Genomic DNA, 20,243 nt, shown 5'->3' with positions numbered 1-20,243 from the left:
ACGTAGGCTTATGTATGGGACAAACTTCAAATGCGTATTCTCAGCTTGCTGTTTTTGCATATGGGACATTTATGCGAACATGGGCAGTATACCCTTCTCAAATGTTATTACTAGCTTCATATTTTTTTCATATTATATTTATAATCTATATATATATATAAAAATTTCGACGGTTTTGTTCGAACGCGAATCAGTTCAATACGGAGCTGGCCACTCTGGAACCGATTCCGGAGCATCGGCATATTGTATGGAGAAAGTTACGTAAAATCATATTTTGATCACAGGAATAAGCAAAAAATCAAAAAACGTCAACAAACGAAACAATGGCAGAACGAAGTTTGTCGGGTAAGGCTTGTTTTATATAAAAATATACAGTACAGATCTTTTTAAATGTCTAACCTTGGGTCAAGGGTATTCAAAAATAATCAAAAAGCAAAAGAAAAAATGGCAAGAAATACTCCAGAAATATTCATGGACTCAACTGAATAAAATATTTTATTTCTTTACTGCCCTTACAAATTAACACAAAAAAAAATCTATTATGCCATTGCTGATAGTTGCCCTCTTTGCTTTGTTTTCCTACAAAGTAAATACAATTTCAACTTCATCCAACTGCTCATCCATTTTGGCAAGGGCGGTTCTGCCCTTGTAATGTTATAATTAGCTGAATAAAATGGAATGGTGGCTTTTCGAACTTCCTTGCGGAAATTAAACACGCACCACCTGGCTTTCAAAACTTAACCTTTATTATGCACGATTTCCTACTTACTTTTGTAACCCATTGCATTATTAAGACTAAACAAATATTAATAAAAACATATTCGAAGATTGTATCACTCGGCTTGACCATTTTTCCTGTTGTATCCATGATCGTGTTTACCTGAAATGAGAAAAAAGATAAAATTTTATATTTAAAAAAATCAAAATCAATCGATTACATTGTTAGTCTTGAACACATCTCACGATGAGCTAATTGGGCAAGAAAATTAACATCTTCAAAGGCGTGATCTCTAAGGTGAGACCAACTTTTAGTGTCGATCGAATGATCGCTTAACTTTTAGACTCATCATTTTCAGAGTAGTTGGATCCACGTGGGAAATGAAATTCATCGTTATCACCTTATTGTTAAATACATTTGGGGATGAGTTTCAGTTTACCGAAATGTGTTCCCCTCTAATCGCCAAAGTTCAAGTGCACACAAAAAGCCGACCGTCTTTTTTTTGCGTAAGTTTACGTCTGCTTCCCCTTCTTCGATTATTGCCGGGTAACCTTCGGGTAAATGACGTGCTTCTGGGTACTTACCAATAATTGCAATAACAGAGTGGTAAAAAAATAAAGTTTTTGTTGTTGTTGCTGCTGCTGTTATAAACAGCGGCGTCGAAGCCAGATTATTTACCATGACTTCATGTGGCGCACACCAATGTCAATACTGTGGTGAACGTGTATCGGCGTTTGCACGTGGCAATCGGTAATCGGTTCTGGGGGATCGGCGTTGAGCGATTCGTTTGTTGGATGTTTCTAGAGATGGAAGTATTCGTTGTGATTCTTTTTTGTTCATTACTTAAACATTTGTGCAGAGACTACTTTTCAATAGATTGTTTGATGGGGTTTGACTTTCTAGAACAGATATCTAAGATTATTTCCACAAAACGTTTTCGTTAAAAGAATTTTAACCTTCCCATGGTAGGCACCAGAGCACAAAAACTTTGAGATCCAAAAAAAAACACATCATTTTCCAAAACGTACCCCAAATAAATTTAAAAATCTTTTTGCAAAAATAAAATTAAAGTGGCAATCGAAAAAAAAATCCCTATATTTTGTTTCAAATTTAATATTACGCCCTTTTAAAAAGTAAGTCTTGATTTAAAAAAAATAAAATCTTGTTTTCGAAAAGATTGGAAAATTTCACGAATGTTTCATATTTTATCATTGAAAATCGGAACATAAGTTGCTGAGATATCCACATTAGAAAATGGTGGGTTGTTCAGGTGAGACTTAGAAAACTTCAATTTTCTTTGCATGGCAATATCTCAGCAACTAAGGATCGTATCAACAAAGTTCAAAAATGCAAAATAGAGAGAATTTTCTCAAAAATATTGTTAAAAGTGGGCATGGGCATTAATTAAATAAATAACTGTGACTATTTTCAAACAACTTACCTTAAAGCATGAGCATGAGCATGAGCATGGTTGACTGCCAATGAGCTGCTACTCCGTTATTGACGGATCAGCTGAAGTTACACAATGAACCAACAGATGATTAGTGGGAGCTAATCATCCTCACTGTATAACCCCTGAAGATCTCTGCTTCAAGTCAATACCGGCGCCCCCCCAAGGAGATGCAGTTCAACAAAGGTAGGAATGTTAGTCCGATAGTTGAAGTTGCAGACTCATCAGACACAGAGTTTGTCGCTCTATACCTGTTGACACCGCATGAGACCGTTGAATCCACAGCATCTCCTTCAAGCATCACGGGAAGTGGGGGAATTGTGTTAGTAGGGGAAGGAAAGGGAAGGTCAGGATTCATCTTGGTAGATGATATGACCAGAAAGTGAAACATAATCGTTGCCTTCCGAGCTACGACGCTATAAGAAGGACTTTTCACATCTTACCGCCGGCGTGCCATCCGAGCAACGATGCTATGGGAAGGACTTTCAAAATTAAATGTTATTGTATTTATCGATTAATTCGGCGACGTGCAAGTTTAAATAGATCAGGGAAACATAATCGTTGCCTTCCGAGCTACGACGCTATGAGAAGGACTTATCAATTCCTCAATCGCGATTTTTCACTTCTACCGCCGGCGTGCCATCCGAGCAACGATGCTATGGGAAGGACTTTCAAAATTAAATGTTATTGTATTTATCGATTTATTCGGCGACGTGCAATTTTAAATAGATCAGGGAAACATAATCGTTGCCTTCCGAGCTACGACGCTATGAGAAGGACTTATCAATTCCTCAATCGCGATTTTTCACTTCTACCGCCGGCGTGCCATCCGAGCAACGATGCTATGGGAAGGACTTTCAAAATTAAATGTTATTGTATTTATCGATTTATTCGGCGACGTGCAATTTTAAATAGATCAGGGAAACATAATCGTTGCCTTCCGAGCTACGACGCTATGAGAAGGACTTATCAATTCCTCAATCGCGATTTTTCACTTCTACCGCCGTCGTGCCATCCGAGCAACGATGCTATGGGAAGGGCTTCCAAAACTAAATGAAAGTGAATATACACACGACGACGTGAATCCCTTTTTCAATGAAATCCAGAAATCTCCACCACTTTCTCGCGGATTCTCGCGCGCGACGTCACACACCGATCCCCCCGACGAACACCACACGACTAATGGCCCAACTTCCAAGGCCTTGACCCGAACTTCTTTTCAATGATTCCAGAATCTTCCACCACTTTCTCGCGGATTCTCGCGCGCGACGTCACACACCGATCCCCCCGACGAACACCACACGACTAATGGCCCAACTTCCAAGGCCTCGACGCGAACTTCTTTTCAATGGTTCCAGAATCTTCCACCACTTTCTCGCGGATTCTCGCGCGCGACGTCACACACCGATCCCCCCGACGAACACCACACGACTAATGGCCCAACTTCCAAGGCCTTGACCCGAACTTCTTTTCAATGATTCCAGAATCTTCCACCACTTTCTCGCGGATTCTCGCGCGCGACGTCACACACCGATCCCCCCGACGAACACCACACGACTAATGGCCCAACTTCCAAGGCCTCGACGCGAACTTCTTTTCAATGATTCCAGAATCTTCCACCACTTTCTCGCGGATTCTCGCGCGCGACGTCACACACCGATCCCCCCGACGAACACCACACGACTGATGGCCCAACTTCCAAGGCCTTGACCCGAACTTCTTTTCAATGATTCCAGAATCTTCCACCACTTTCTCGCGGATTCTCGCCCAACTTCCAAGGCCTTGACCCGAACTTCTTTTCAATGATTCCAGAATCTTCCACCACTTTCTCGCGGATTCTCGCGCGCGACGTCACACACCGATCCCCCCGACGAACACCACACGACTAATGGCCCAACTTCCAAGGCCTTGACCCGAACTTCTTTTCAATGATTCCAGAATCTTCCACCACTTTCTCGCGGATTTTCGCGCGCGACGTCACACACCGATCCCCCCGACGAACACCACACGACTAATGGCCCAACTTCCAAGGCCTCGACGCGAACTTCTTTTCAATGGTTCCAGAATCTTCCACCACTTTCTCGCGGATTCTCGCGCGCGACGTCACACACCGATCCCCCCGACGAACACCACACGACTGATGGCCCAACTTCCAAGGCCTTGACCCGAACTTCTTTTCAATGATTCCAGAATCTTCCACCACTTTCTCGCGGATTCTCGCGCGCGACGTCACACACCGATCCCCCCGACGAACACCACACGACTAATGGCCCAACTTCCAAGGCCTCGACGCGAACTTCTTTTCAATGATTCCAGAATCTTCCACCACTTTCTCGCGGATTCTCGCGAGCGACGTCACACACCGATCCCCCCGACGAACACCACACGACTGATGGCCCAACTTCCAAGGCCTTGACCCGAACTTCTTTTCAATGATTCCAGAATCTTCCACCACTTTCTCGCGGATTCTCGCCCAACTTCCAAGGCCTTGACCCGAACTTCTTTTCAATGATTCCAGAATCTTCCACCACTTTCTCGCGGATTCTCGCGCGCGACGTCACACACCGATCCCCCCGACGAACACCACACGACTAATGGCCCAACTTCCAAGGCCTTGACCCGAACTTCTTTTCAATGATTCCAGAATCTTCCACCACTTTCTCGCGGATTTTCGCGCGCGACGTCACACACCGATCCCCCCGACGAACACCACACGACTCATTTCAAACAACTTACCTTAAAAATGGTTATAAATTGAAAACGGTGAACTTTATCAAAATTTCACTTTTTTTAGGGTACAGTCATGCCTAAGTTTAGCATCGCATATGAGCAACTCTCTACGAAATCGGCCGATTTCGACCATTTTTTTTTGTATTTTTTTATTTGACTTAAACTTTGTGGGGGCCTTCCCTATGACCAAATAAGCTATTTTGCGGCCAAACATTGAATATTACGCCCATTCAAAATGCTAGTCTTGATTAAAAAAAATCAAAATATTTTTTTCGAAATGATCGGAAAATTTCACGAATTTTTCATGCATTAACATTGAAAATCGGACCATTATTTGCTGAGATATGGTCATTAGAAAATGGTGGGTTGTTTTGGTGAGATTAGGAAAACTTCAATTTTCGTGTTTCTTTTTCTTAAAGCGGCTCTATCTCAGCAACCCGAGGTCCAATCTTCAATGTCTCTTAGACAATTTTATAGCAAATTTTCTGAACTTTTCAACTTTTCAGAAGCGGTCACTCATGGTCACTATTTTTAAAAATTGAAAAACTGCAAATATTTCGCTAAAATCAAACTTTCGGTGGCTATATCATGAAAACGGAGCCCCTTATCAAAAAATCTGTAAAGTACTTTTCGATTGCAAATTCAATTTTGCATAAAAAAATAATGTCAAACTTGTTTTTGCATGAAACTTCGTTTTTTTTTTCAAAAAATCACTATTTTTTTCAAAAATTCATAACTCGGCAGCAGATTTTTTGACCATGTTTCTGTATGGCTCAAAAGTTGCGGATTTTTGTCCTCTAAAACATATCAAAAAATCTCGAAAATCAAAAAATACGTATTTTGGAAAATTGAGTTTTAGTGAAAAAAAGCATTTTTTTCCGTGTACCTATTTTTTTTTTTCAAAAGTCCTCAACAATACCTACAACTTTGCCCAAGACACCAAATTGATCAGAAAATTCACTCAAAAGTTACAGCTGTTTGAATATTTACATACCATTTTTGTATGGACAGCAGCCAAAATTGTATGGAGACTTGTATGAATGAATCAATGACGCAAAATAGCTTATTCGGTCATAGGGAAGGCCCCCACAAAGTTTGAGCCAAATCAAAAAATACAAATAAAATCCATTTCCGGTTTTGGTAGAGAATTGCTCATATGGGGGATGCAAAACCGAGGCGTGCATAATTGAAGCACAGAGCTTATGGGATTTTGGCTATATGGGAGACATCGGTAATAATCGTATGAAAAATCATGCAAACATCAACAAATTTTAGTGTTTTGGAACCGGGATGATGGCAGCTATCCATTATAATTATAGTTACATGAAAATTTTCACAAAAATGCGTATTTTTCCTGTATTTTGAAAATGCAATTTTTTACTCTTAAAAAACCTCAAAATATTTGTTATTGCAATATGGGTATCAAATGATCGTGTTTTTGTCATACATTTCGAATGTCATACATTATTTTTGAAAATACTGAAAATTTTCACAAAACTACGTATTTTCGAAAAAATACTCAAAATTTCAGTTTTTTGCAATATTGGTATCAAATGATTGGGATTTTTTCATACATTTCGAATGTAATAACAACATTTTTTGAAAATACTCCATAAACTACGTATTTTCAAAAAAAAAAACTCAGATTTTTTCAAACATTTCGAATGTTAGAAATTTTGAAACTTTGAAGTTTTGAGTATTTTTTAGGAAATACGAAGTGAAGTTTTGTTGAAATTTTGAGTATTTTCAAAAATTGTGTTATAACTTTCGAAATGTATGAAAAAATCCCGATTGTTATTGTAAAAAAACTAAAATTTTGAGTTTTTTTAATCGAAAATACGTAGTTTTGTGATTTTTTTTTGTATTTTCAGAATTTTTTTTACAAAATTCCGATCATTTGATACCCATATTGCAATAACAACAATTTTTAGTATATTTTCAAGAAACATTGCATTTTCAAAATACAGGAAAATACGTATTGTTGTGAAAATTTTCATGTAAGTTTAATTGATAGCTGACATCATCCCGGCAGCTGAACGAATCAAAACCGGGGCAGTGCAAAACACTTTTAAACTAATTATTTAAAAAAATAAAAGTCATAGAAAAGATTCTCAGCTATCTGATTATTTTTTCAAGAAATTAACATAGACTTTTACTGAAAATAAAAAAAACTTATGTTTACCTGAAATTAACCCTCGTATGACCAAACATCAATTCTATATTAAAGTTAAGTTAGTTAAAAAAATCATAGCTCATAGCGTTTCAACCGATTTTAGATCTCTGATACTTTTCACAATTTTTCATTTCCGTCCAGGAAATGAAAAATTGTGAAAAGTATACATTTTTCAATAAAATTACCGTACCGTTACGGTCTACTTAACGCACAATTTGGGATTTTCGACCTCCCTCCCCCCCCCCCCCCATTCATAAAAAAGTGTAACGGATGACCCACTCTGTTTATATGAAAATTTTGCGTTACCTTAACATACATTTTTAGCAGTTCTCCCGCCCTCTATTTTTTGTAGCAATTCGTAACAGATCAAGATACCCCCCTCTCCCCTAAATGCGTTACGTAATTCAAGAACGCTCCATATACATTTTTGCAATTCCGTCGTGAAACTACTTACTTTTCCTGTCATTTATTGAACGATGAAATAGCCTACTTTTCTGTACCAAAAATAACAGAATCGAATAGCAACACTTTTCAAAATAAATGCTGAAAAGTTCTACTTTTCAGCACTCAAATGGGTGCTGAAAAGTTGAAATTTTCAGCACTTGTTTCGAAAAGTAACACTTTTCAACATTTTTTTGATTTAAACGATTTATTGACAAAATACATGAAAATTTGACATAAAATTTCACTCAGTGTGTGTTTTTTGGAATTGCAAAAAATGTTGTATGGAACTCGTTGCAAAACATGATTTTTTCAGCACTCGTCGTATTTATCCAACTCGGTGAACCTCGTTGGATAAATGTACGACTCGTGCTGAAAAAATCCTCTTTTTGCAACTTGTTGCATAAACTACTATTTTGGGTACAGAAAAACCTCTTTTTACGCGTGGCGTTACGCTTTGTTAATTTGTCGGTTTCTCTTAAACAACGCAACATTCTTGCAATTTTTGAAAAGCAAATTGTACATATTATGCAACAAAATACATTTTGATGCTTGCAAAAATGTTTTTTAATAAAGGGAAATTGACGAAATAAACAGGGCCACGCCTCTACGTAAAAAGAGGTTTCTCTGTATAAAAATAATCGTTAGGCTGGTAACTGAATTCATTTTTTTCAAAATTTGAAAGCAAAAAGAATCGCAAAGTTTTACATTATCATAATTATGCTACTGTCAAAAATTACCTAGTATCAATGAATTTATAGTTTTTTTTCTTGAAGATAGGCCTTTAAAAAGAAATAAAGTATATTTTTTAGAGAATATCTATTTTTCTTAATTGTCTTGAAGAAACCAAAAAAATGCTTAAAACACCTTACCAAGACGCAGATTTTCGATTTTTCGACAAAACAAATTATGGACAGTTGCCAAATTTGAACGGAAACTTGCATCGATGCACCAAACCAATGCAATGGCGCAAAATGTCCTGTTAGTTCATAAGAAAGACCCCACAAAGTGTAATCCAAATTAACCCTCTAACGCCCACTATTTTTTTGTCTTTAAAATTGAATTTCTCTGCAACCATGCAATTTTTCAACCTGGTTCAAGCTGCGTTAGTTTATATAGAATGTTAGCTTATAACCATTAAAATTTCATCCAATTTGGTCGATCCAGTTACGAGTAATGGTGAAAAACGTAAAAAATCTCGTTTTTGCTCTGGGCTTCTCGCGGGTTAAAACAAACGTAAATTAAAATTTCATGAAATCAGCTGATTATGGAGAGTATTGCTCAATTGTCCTATCTCAGTAAGTTTTCAATCGAATGTCATCAAATTGCCCTTTCAAGCAGTTGAATATTATTTTAAATGGATTAATCGGTTGATTTCCAATCACTTCTGAAAGTTTCAGCAAGATAATTCATGATCATGTTCATGTTTTTACAATGTTTATTCAAGTTCTGCTAAACATTGAAAACAAAATCAAGTTCGCATGCTACGCCGAAACCCAACTTCCTGTCTCACTAACCACCACCCATCCCCAGCACAGACCCAACAAGACAAAACAACAAAACAAGCTCATCGGACGCCACGAGACTCAAGACTAGGTCAAGGTCGTTCTCCTCTACTCACTTTGCATCCAGTCGTTGTAGTGCACCATCATGTCGCCCAGCAGGCGTCCCTCGTAGGCCGGTGCCTTGGACGTTCCGCCGTACCGCTTGGGCAGAACCCGCGGGCTTATGTGCTTGGCCAGGTCGCCGTAATTGCGGCCATGAATCAGGGTCCGTTCGCGCATCACCTTCGTCAGCAGTGGTTTCATGATCGCAAACAACATGTTGTACATCATGCCGTTGTTGACAGTGTGTGTGCCGAGAACCCGAATCGTGGTGCACTTTTCCAGCATGTGCAGCATCACGCCGGTCGATTTGGGCGTAAACTGGACGATCTGGGTCATCGAGAGGCCCTCCATGTCGAAGATCAGCTTGCAGCCGTGCAGTTGGGCGTCCTCGCTCAGCATCAGCACGCCGATGATGGACGTGACGGCGGCGTTCAGGTGCACCAGCGACACCTTCGCCGGGTTCCACTTTTCTGGGGGAGAAATTGGAGTAGTTTTTATTCACTTGCCTGCTTTTTCTTTGTATGTAAACAATTTTGCAATATTTGTTATGTGCTGGCTTGCTGACTTTTAATCAAACTTTGCATAATTTGATTTTCCCTAATTGAGCCACCGATTTTTTTTCAATTTTTTTAAGTTTTTTTTCGTGTTGACCAACTTTTGTTCTTGAAAAAATAACTTTTTTTGATTTTATCTTTATCCACATTTTTCTTGCATTGTTTTTGCCTTCCTCACCTCACTGAGGCAAGGCTATAAAATTACTTGAAAATGAACTTCTTAAATACACCCCCTAGATATACCTTCACGTATACCTATCGACTCAGAATCAAATTCTGAACAAATGTCTGTGGGGATTTTTTTTCCACACGATTATCTCAGAACTGGCTGAACCGATTTTGGCCGGATCCGCCTTATTCTGTTCCTTTTGGGGTCCCCTAAGACGTAATTAAATTTTATTCTGTTTAGTGAAGTACTTTTAAAGTTATGCCATGAAAAAGTTTTTTTGTAGCTATAAAAAAGGGTGATGTTTGAATAACCTCAAAGGCCGGGTCTTTTTTCTTACGCGCCAGAGTCGCGCAGCATGCGTATCGCCCGGTTGCCACATTGCTTAAGCAGTGTCTGCGTCTCTTCTGGAAAAAGTCTGTATTAATTATGTTGCTGAATACATCATTTTGTTTCGAAAAAGATTTACACGAACTTTTTGCTGAAATATACAACTCATAAGACATTGTTTACTAAGACTAGGGGGACAGCATGCAATTCCATCGTGCACCTAATGTTGGCATATCATATCAGCACTTTTAAATTCAATTACAGCCCCCCTTTTCTCCTTTATTTTGGAGAGTTGGTAAAAAAAGAATTGAAAATTGCTGTTCTGGTAAAAACAATCATTAAAAAAATTATAATGAAAAAAATAAATAAAAAAAAGCCTCTTAAATTAATTTGTAAATACAATTTAAAATACAACATGAATGTGAGGAAGGCACCAACCACCTTAAGGTGGATTAAGTAACGTTTTTAGCTTAGCTTAGCTTGGTTGACCGTACTCTAACCGAGCATAAAGCTCGCAATAGCTAGGTTGGCGCCGATAAGGAAAATAAATGCGTCAGGAATGTGCCGAATGACACATCACCACTCATTTGTCCTTTTGGTCGACTCCTCACGATCAACGGGGGAAGTGGGAAGGGATTTGATGATACCCTATAGATACCCTATAGAGATGCCTAAGAACTTAGACGACCTCCAAGATACCCGGATTTGGAAGGGGAGAGGGTTTGATGGGATACTTCACCGACGAATGAAGTAGTGGGCATTGGTTGATAAATATTATGAACATTAAAATGCAGTAATATAATAAGATATAAATTAGAACGCTCTCACCAAATTCAGTTCCAGGATCATCCAACCAGCTCCCGACTGCGATGTAAACCTCTTCCGTAGTACATTCCAAAAGCACTGCACTTATGATGCCATTATTCAATTATACTAACCAATCACCCCATGCACACAAACAGCGACACAAAAGAGACGAAAATTATCACGAAAAAACAGGACTGCGCGTCCCCAGAAGCACTGCTCTTATCTTAAGGTGGATTAAGTAACGTTTTTAAAAATAAATTTCAAGTCAAAATTCACCAACATTTTGAAACAATGCAAAAGAAGAAAAAAAAATAACAAGACATGGTTTATGGACATAAACTTTCAAAATATTGTCAACAGCCAAAACAGTCAAAATATCTAAGATACTTTGACACTTTTTTCTCAGAGCCTTAAAAAAACAATCCTTGCTCCATAAATTCAAAATTTTCATGAAAACTTTTGAGTGCCGTAAACTGGGGTGATATTGAAAATCATTCCAATAAAAAAATGTCCACTATTTTAACTGTATCATTCTAGCGATGACTTGTTTGATTCAATTATTATTGATATTTTGGCTGGAGCAGAAATCCCACGTTAGAGGAAGGCCATGCCCCGGGGGGCGTAGTGCCAATAGTTTCGTTTTTTTTTTGATATTTTGGCATTTTGTTTTAACACATTTAAAATTTCCAAAAATAATTTGAACGGTGTGCGTCGCGGTCATCACGCAGGATTTTCGTTGCCGTTTCCGTCTTTGTTGTCCCCCCGATTGTGTGTGTATTTCGATCCGGGCGGTTTCGCGTTTTCGCATTTTAGTTGGTTTTATCTTTCCACAGCCGGCTGTCTAAGATTAAATCATTTATGCTAAACTCAACACCAAATAACCGGGAATAGTCTCACCCGCATACTCCGACTGATTGCCTTGAGAATGCATAATACATCACACCATTAAACAAAATTTATTGATTATTGGGTCGCATCATCATCCTCTATGTTGAATCCTGGCCATTACCCTTACCCACTAACAAAATCCCAAGTAGAAGTAGTTTTCCGGCACACGCGGGGGTGTGGATATCGTATAGAACCCACCCTTGGTAGCAGCCTGTGCTAACTAACATTCCCGTCCCATTCCCTCGAGATCTACAAACTGACATGGCGGGCGCCGTTGGTGGCCAACGACTGTTTCCTATTCGCACCGGCTCTAGTTTTGATGATCGTGATGTTTTATCTTTTCAGCGCATTCATGCATGCTGTTGATAAGGGAAACATCATTTGATCGTTGAAGCGTGTGACCGGTTGTGCTGATGGGATATTATGGTCCTGTTCAGCAACGGAGAAGGACAACCATGGGTGGTCTCTCATGCTCATGCTCATGCTCATTTAAAATTTCCAAAAATGTTGGGCTCTAAATTTGGCAAACATTTGAAAATCCTTTCAAAGTCATCCTGAAGGGGTTTATTTTGCTTATCAAGTTTATTGAAATAGTGTTGTCTTTATTTATGAGGCCTGGACTTTCTTCTGGTTGCATTTTATAGGAAATTGTCCAAGGAATTCATTACAAATAAAATATCAACCCTAAAACTTTTTTACTTACACAATTTTAAACCTAAACCAAAAACAGCCATCCAAAAATAAAAAAAAAACATTGTATTTCCAATGCAAAACTGGTCTCGCCATGTACCAGTGCATTGAATTGCAAACTCCTGAAAGTAGGTCTGGAGCGCAAATATAGGTCACGTGCTTATTTTTGTACAGGGGATTTAGAGTTTTTATTTTTTGAGGGCTGTTAGTTCGGCAAATTGTAAAATTGAAAAAAAATAGTTAAATTGTGTGGGGAACACGATGGTGATCGAATAAAAAACTAATAAATTAGAGAATTCATCAAAATCACGTTATAAACCATAATCTGCAAAGAAACAATATTGGAAGGCATTTGAGGGTTTATATTTTATTTTTAATGCATTCTTTGGGCAATTACCTTTGTAATGTTACGAGTAAAAGACTAAAAAGTTTTCTAGAAAATTGTCAAAAAGAGGGCGGTGCCAAAGAAAGAGGGATGGTTCAATCGGCACAAAACATGGCATTTCTGTTAACTATCGATAGATTAGTCCAAGTTTGGTTCAAATCGGTGAAGGACGAGTCCAAAAGTGTACCAAATTGGCTTGGAATGATCTATATTGTTGTTTTAGGTAAAACAACAGCTAAAACTGATGAAAAATTGATAACGAATTTAAAACCTTTGCTCAATGCATTTATTTGATAGAATTCAACACTCAAATAAATGCAGTAAAACCCCTTTCTACGAGATGCGTTACGTTTTTTCTAATTTGTCTAATTTCTCTGGAACGACGCAACATTTTTACAATGTTTTAAAAGCAATTTGTAGGTTTTGTTCAGATCTACAAAACGTTTCTTGAAGCTTGCAAAACTATTGTTTGGCTTTAGAGAAATCTACGAAACAAAAAGCGTAACGCCACCGCGTAAAAAGAGGTTTTTTTTGTAAATATAAACATCTTTTTTAAGGGATTTGCTAAGCTACACACCTAGATTTTTTAGCCGAATTCGGTAAATTTTACCGATTTTTGAACTTCTGAACAGTTCGGTAAACTGAAAACTACCGAATTTGGTAAAATATTATCGAAATTCGGTAAAAGCGTTCATTATTGTTCATCTTACTACCAAACATCGGTAATTTTTTGTTCATTTTACCGATCTAAACTTAACCAATTTTCTAACTACTGAATTCGGTAAAGAAATCTAATTGTGTATGTTCAAGTTTAATAAATGTTATATTATTATTTATAAAAGAACTGATAATGTCTTCAAGAATACAAAAACTAATTTAGAAAAATAAGTTTTTGATTTTTTTTCAATCTGCTCATGTTTTATAGAGAATTATTCTTCGACAATCTTTTTTTTTTATTTTCAAAACATTTAAAACAAAAAAAATTGAAAAGGAATTACATCACTAATTGAAAAATAAATATTTGAATTCAAACAAAAGTACACTGTTTATATATCTTAATTTGTGTAATTTTCTGTTGCACACATGAGCATGAGCATGAGCATGAGAGACCACCCATGGTTGTCCTTCTCCGTTGCTGAACAGAACCGTAATATCCTTTCAGCACTACTGATCATAGGCTTCGACTATCAAGTGGTATTTCCCTTATCAACAGCATGTATGAATGCGCTGAAAAGATAAAACACCATGATTTCCAGAACAAAATTAGTTGCGAATAGGTAACAGTCATTGGCCACCAATGGCGCCCGCCATGTATGTTTGTAGATCTCGATTTTAAGGGACGGGAATGTTAGTTAGCGCAGGTTGCTACTAGGGCAGCTGATTTACTCTGTGCTTACACCCCACAAGCGCCAGGAACCTGAAAATTGGTTAGTAGGATAGGGTGTTTGGTCAGGATTCATCATAGAAGATGATGATGCGACCCAAAATCATAGTGTTTGTTGAAAAGTATTATATTTTATTCTCAAGGCAAACCATCGGTTGCTGCGGATGAGACATTTCCCGTTTAACTGTTGTTAAACTTTTAATGAAATGGTTTAATCTTAGACAGCCGGCTGTAGAAAGATAAAACCAAATAATATTTATTTATAAAATGAGGTGTTAAACGCAATGCTGCAATGATAGCGATATTTGAATTCAAACAAAAGTACACTGTTTATATATCTTAATTTGTGTAATTTTCTGTTCTACACAGCTAAAAAAGTAGTAATCCAGCTGCGTGTAAAAGGCCTAGGTGTAAAATAAATATTGCATTATTTTATGCAATTTTATGTAATTTTACACCCTGAAATATGTAGCCCTTCAGTATGGGAAACATACTTGACCGTAAGGTCAAGCCCATATATGCGTTTATCCATTCAGCTTTACATTGGTCTGATGGCCGAGTGGGCTAAGGCGCCAGTCCTTACTGTTAGTGTTGGGTTTGAATCTCGTCGGTTGCAACTATTTTTTTGTGTTTGCAAAAAATGTGCATGCTTTTGCATGCGATTTTACCATCGGATTTTTTGCTGTGTACAATTTTTTGGAAAAGTTAGTGAAAAACACGAAATTTTAAAATGAAAAAAATTGTTTCAAATATAAAAAATGACCCTTCTGGATTCATGTAGATTCGAAAAGTATATTAAATTTCCATGTTCATGTTCCACATTTTTTTATTGTTGAGTAAGGCCGCTGCAAATATTTTTCAAAGTTTATGTTGCCCCCCCCCCCCTCATGAAAAATCGGTTCAAAAAATCAGGGGGCAAAAACATTAAAAAAAACGAAATTTTAAAGGAAAGTCTGACCAACTGAAAACAATTAGAAATGCATTTTCCTGCATTTAAAATCATATTTAGCATGTCTGGGATCGATCAAAAATATTTTAATTTTTTGTGGAATTTCAATGTACGGTTGGCGATAAAAAAATCTCTTCAATACATGGATATTTTGAAAACTAATGATTGCAAAACAACTAGGCAGGTGTAATATGCACTTTAAAGCACTTTTTTCATTCAAACGTTGAGACCATGGCTTGTTATTTCATTTTTTATATTTTTTTATTCACCCCACCCCCACCTCCTCGACCCCGACCAGAATCGAGGGACATAAACTTTAAAAATATTTGCAACGGCCTGACCGAAAATGGAAGAGTTTTTAAAACTTTTTAAGTGTTTTTTTTTCAATGAAAAATGCGTTTTTTTCGGAATTCCGAGTACACCATCAAATCTCTTCAAATGTCTCTTTGAGACCGAATTACTATCTCATCACCATTTCAGGCTGCACCTCTTTTTCGCATGTTCAAAAATGAAAACTGCCCCTCCGTCACGAGATATCGAAAAACGGACCTCGGCTTCGTGATGAGAGACATTCGTTACCCTTTAGAACAAAGTTTCACGCAAATTGAAGAAGGATCGGGGCAACTGCTGGAAGAGTTGGCGGAGAATTACTCAGACAATTTGATACCATGATTTTTTGTTGATTTTATATTTTTCCTCGTCTTTAGACACAGGCTGAACTGCAGAGGGTCAACTGTTTTCTGACTCGAATTCTCACGATTGTCTTGAAAACCAGCGGGAACAAAGCATATCTCTGCAGAAAAATTCCCGTTCTACGTTCCCATAATTTCAAATTCAGCAACAGGTTTCCTTATGAATCATTCATACACACATTCCTCCAAGATTAACCGTCACTAACCCACAACATTCACTTACTTCCCGACTCGACCACTATAATGACCGCCCCGTCGTCATCCCGTTCCGGCAGCACCCACACCAGCTCCTCGTCGAACACGTGCCGAATGTCGTTAATTTGGCCAAAATATTCCCAATTTTTGATCTTGGCCGTCGACGTCGACTGCAGCCGATCGAAGGCCTCCCGCGGATCGAACCGACTCGCCCGCAGGAACACGTTAAGGTACCACTCATCATTGATCGGAACACACATCGCCTGGTCCGTCGCGATCAACTTCCGGAACTCGTCATGGGCGGCCAGGACCTCTTCGCGCGTGCCTTCGTTGATCGCTTTGCGCGCCTTGGACTCCATTTCTTCCCCGTGGGGACAGCGCTCCTCGTAGAAGCACACCCGATAGCCATCGCCAAGATCGATGTACGGATGGTTCTTTTCGTTGAACTTTAAAGCCATGGCGCCACCTGGAAGGAACTACCCTGCAACACAACTCTGCAACTCTGAACCGCCGGATTCGTTCTAACGTCCGCGACGTGCGCTCAACAACTGCGACCTGCAACGGGTTTCGCGGTATAACAATGTGCTATTCTGGTGCCGCGCGCGGATGTAGGTACGCAAGATCCGTTGCCGCCACTTATTCAAACTCGTTTCGAAGGTCGACCATGACCGCGGCCACCGCGACTGCGACTATAGGGGACCATAGGACGATCTGACCGCGATCTGTTTTGGTGGGAGTCGTCTTCTTTTGCGTGTTTTGATCAGCCGTAGTCGTAGCGCGATTTTGCATTGAATTCGAATTAGTATGTGAACTAAGAGGTAAAGATCGAACCGAATTAGCACGCGACTTCATTCAAGGAAGGCACCTCCCCTCTCGCGCGGTATGCCAGTCACGTCCATCGATGGCGGGTTTGGGAGTGCTGCTTGACGTGACGTCACAGAGAGCGTTAGACAAGCGCTAATCGATTGTTGATCGTCCATCTGTGTGCGCGGTTAAGTCGCACTTACCAAGATATTTTTTCTCTGGAACTCAATATACCTAATTTTGGCAACTAATTCTCTACGAAATCGGCCGATTAAATGCTTTTTTGTATTTGGTAATTTGGATCTAATTTTGTAAGGGCCTTTATATTGAATGTTTGCCCCTTTAGGTATGATAGTTTTGTTTACAAAATTTTCGAAATATCTTCGAAAAAAAATCTCAAATATTTCATTTTTCAACATTGAAAATTGGACAATTATTTGCTGCGATATTGGCATTAGGAAATGTTGGAATGATTGTATGAGACTTTAAAAACTAAAATTGTATTGTTTCTTTTTCTTGTATTCCCTGTATGTTAATAAGCAGAAGTCCAACCTTCAATGCTCTTGAAAATTTTCTGAACCATAAATGAAATAAAGATTAGAAATAGACAATGTACACTATTTTTGAATAATCGAGAAACGAGAATTTATCAGTTAAAAAAAAACTATTAGTGGCTATATCACTTTTTCAAAAAATCTGTAAAATACTTTTCGATTGCAAGTTATTTCTGCCAAAAAATTTTTTTTTCAAAAATCATAGCTCGGCGGAACCATTTTTGTCTATTCTTCTCTATGGCTCGAATGTTGCGGTGTTTTGTTTCTCGAAGCATATCAAAAAATTTCGCAGAATTCATTTTTTAAATTGGTGCCCATGTTTGCGCACCTTTGAAAAAAATATTTTTGAAAAGCTGACAAAGTTCTCTATATTTTGCGTTTTTTAAACTTTGTTGATACGACCCTTAGTTGCTGAGATATTGCCATGCGAGTGTATAAAAACAGGAAAATTGATGTTTTCTAAGTCTCACCCAAACAACCCACCATTTTTTAATGTCGCGATATCTCAGCAATTAATGGTCCGATTTACAATGTTGAAATATGAAACATTCGGTGACATTTTCCGATCTTTTCGAAAAAAATATTTTTAATTTTTTTAAACCAAGACTAACATTTCGAAAAATATTGAATTTATGGCCCTTTTGAAATGTTAGTCTTGATTTAAAAATCTTGAAAATATTGTTATCGAAAATTCGGAATCGGATCTGAAAATTTAACGAATATTTCATATTTTAACATTGAAAATCGGACCATTAGTTGCTGAGATATTGACATTAGAAAATGGTCCTGTTTTTAAACACTTGCATGGCAATATCTCAGCAACTAAGGGTGGTTTAAAAAAACAGGGTGGTACCTATCAATAAAGTTCAAAAAAGCAAAATATAGAGAATTTTATCAACCTTTCAAAAATGTTTTTTTTCAAATGTGCGCTAATTTAAAAAAATAAAAACTGCGACTATTTAAAAAAATACCTAGAAATGGCTTTAACTTGAAAATGCTGCAGTTTATCAAAATTTCACTAATGTACTTATTGATTGTAAATTTCATTTTACATCGAAAAATGAAGTTGAAAATTTTTTGCGACCATTATGTCGATTTTTTTTTATAAAATCAGTATTGATTCAAAAAATCATAAATTGGACAACCTAGAAATGTCTGAAAAGGTGGCATTTGATGTCCCCCAAAACATATCGAAAAATAAAAAAAGTGTTTTTATGCAAATCAAGTTTTAGTGACAAAAAGTTGAATAAAAAATTACCAAATTATTTTTACCGTGTATCATTTTTTTCAGTGTAGTCCTTATCCATACCAACAACTTTGCTGATGACACCAAATCGATCAAAAAATTCCTTCAAAAGATACACGGCTTCTTTGGGCATAACGAAAGTACCACAAAAGTTTCAGCCGGATTAAGAAATACAAAAATTAAAATTCAAAAGAAAAAGATCGATTTGGTAGAGAATTGCTCATAAATTAAAAAATATATAAATAAAATCCATTTTAGATTTTGGAAGTGAATTGCTGAACAGTTCTATTGAAGAATGGTTTTAATGAATAAGTTTTTCAAAAATATTTCAGGATCTTGGAATTTATTTTTTTCTTCCTTTCTGACAAATTTCAAACCCGGAAAATTTGGACGCCCTGAACTTAATATTTGGATATAAATTTAATTCAATCCTTTCTGCGGTAAACACAACGCAGTTGGGCTGGCCGCTTTAATTTTTGTATTACATTTTTGGGTGTTCCCGGATGTACTTCAATTATTAATATTGACAAGAAAAGTGCTTGGGGCGTAATCTAATCACAAGACTTTCCAGTATGCTTTCATCGGACTGGCTGCGTTTGTGTTAGATTAGATTAGATTAGATTTGGATATAAATTTAAATCAATTTAAACCATCAGAATATTCATTGGCGCGAAAAGTCAAAACGATATTTTCTTATATATTATCAATCTTAAATCTTCCAAAAATTAAATTTAGCTTTCTGCAATTTTAATTATTATCAAATTGAGAAAAATAAAATAAAATGTAAAGAAGCTGTATTTCCAGAGAATTGATCATCAACAAAAATCGCAACAGATACGGTTGATTTGACCTCGCAGCTGTAAAAAAGCCTCTTCATCACCACCAATCTCTTTGTGGATGATGCGGTATGGATGTGTCGTAAATTGTACTCGCAAGTACTTACCAGGCAGCGCTTTAGCTTGCTTTGTTGGATTAGGTGTCTACCACGTTCTCACGCACACATGCCATACAGGCTAATTAAGTTCCTCTTTGAAACGGTGATGCCGAAAACGATTTGTTTTGAGTTTTTTTTTGTGTGGAAGCATCGCTTGGTTTTGGGGAAGGCGTAGTGATGAATGGTTTGCTGGTTTTGTTGCTGTTTTGGTTTTAAAACATAATGATATCTTTGCAGGCTTTGAGATGGTTTTTTTAATTCATGACATGGATTTTTGTATTTTAAATTTCAGGTGTTTTATTTTCTTCAAAAAATCAAATTATTCGATCCACACCATTGCCTTGGCGTTCTCGTTTTTGCGAGATTCCTACTCGAAACTAGGTGTCCGAAGGCTTGATTGTTGAGGCAATTGCAAACCTCTTTTTACACCTTAGCTTCCATCCAACCCGAGATTCGAACTGACGACCTTTGGATTGTGAGTCCAACAGCCTACCAGCCTACCAGTGGTCCGAAACCGAAATCTAGCGTGACAAAATTGATAGCGGC

The 20,243-nt window shown here is 37.6% G+C and overlaps 1 protein-coding gene across 1 annotated transcript; it reads right to left on the bottom strand.

Moving 5' to 3' along the window:
* Nucleotides 1-723: 723 nt before the first annotated feature.
* LOC120420949 (alpha-tocopherol transfer protein-like) lies at nt 724-16,819 on the bottom strand. The gene is made up of 3 exons (XM_039584084.2): nt 16,188-16,819; nt 9,134-9,589; nt 724-880 (listed from the first exon to the last, which is right to left on the bottom strand). The coding sequence occupies exons 1-3, from the start codon at nt 16,615-16,617 to the stop codon at nt 834-836; spliced, it is 933 nt and encodes a 310-aa protein (XP_039440018.1). The 5' UTR covers nt 16,618-16,819; the 3' UTR covers nt 724-833.
* Nucleotides 16,820-20,243: the final 3,424 nt, after the last annotated feature.

Source organism: Culex pipiens, chromosome 3, assembly GCF_016801865.2.
Source record: "Culex pipiens pallens isolate TS chromosome 3, TS_CPP_V2, whole genome shotgun sequence".
Taxonomy (NCBI): domain Eukaryota; kingdom Metazoa; phylum Arthropoda; class Insecta; order Diptera; family Culicidae; genus Culex; species Culex pipiens.
The sequence above is the reverse complement of the archived record's forward strand: the minus strand, read 5'-3'. Positions and strand labels throughout refer to the sequence as shown.

What these genes read in the sequence shown, in the direction of transcription:
- LOC120420949 (XM_039584084.2), bottom strand. Translation starts at nt 16,617, where the DNA reads ATGGCTTTAAAGTTCAACGAAAAGAACCATCCGTACATCGATCTTGGC. An exon ending in TATAGTGGTCGAGTCGGGAA is followed by an intron (nt 9,590 to 16,187) that starts GTAAGTGAATGT and finishes TTTCTCCCCCAG; the next exon opens with AAAAGTGGAACCCGGCGAAG. An exon ending in CTACAACGACTGGATGCAAA is followed by an intron (nt 881 to 9,133) that starts GTGAGTAGAGGA and finishes TTCTCATTTCAG; the next exon opens with GTAAACACGATCATGGATAC.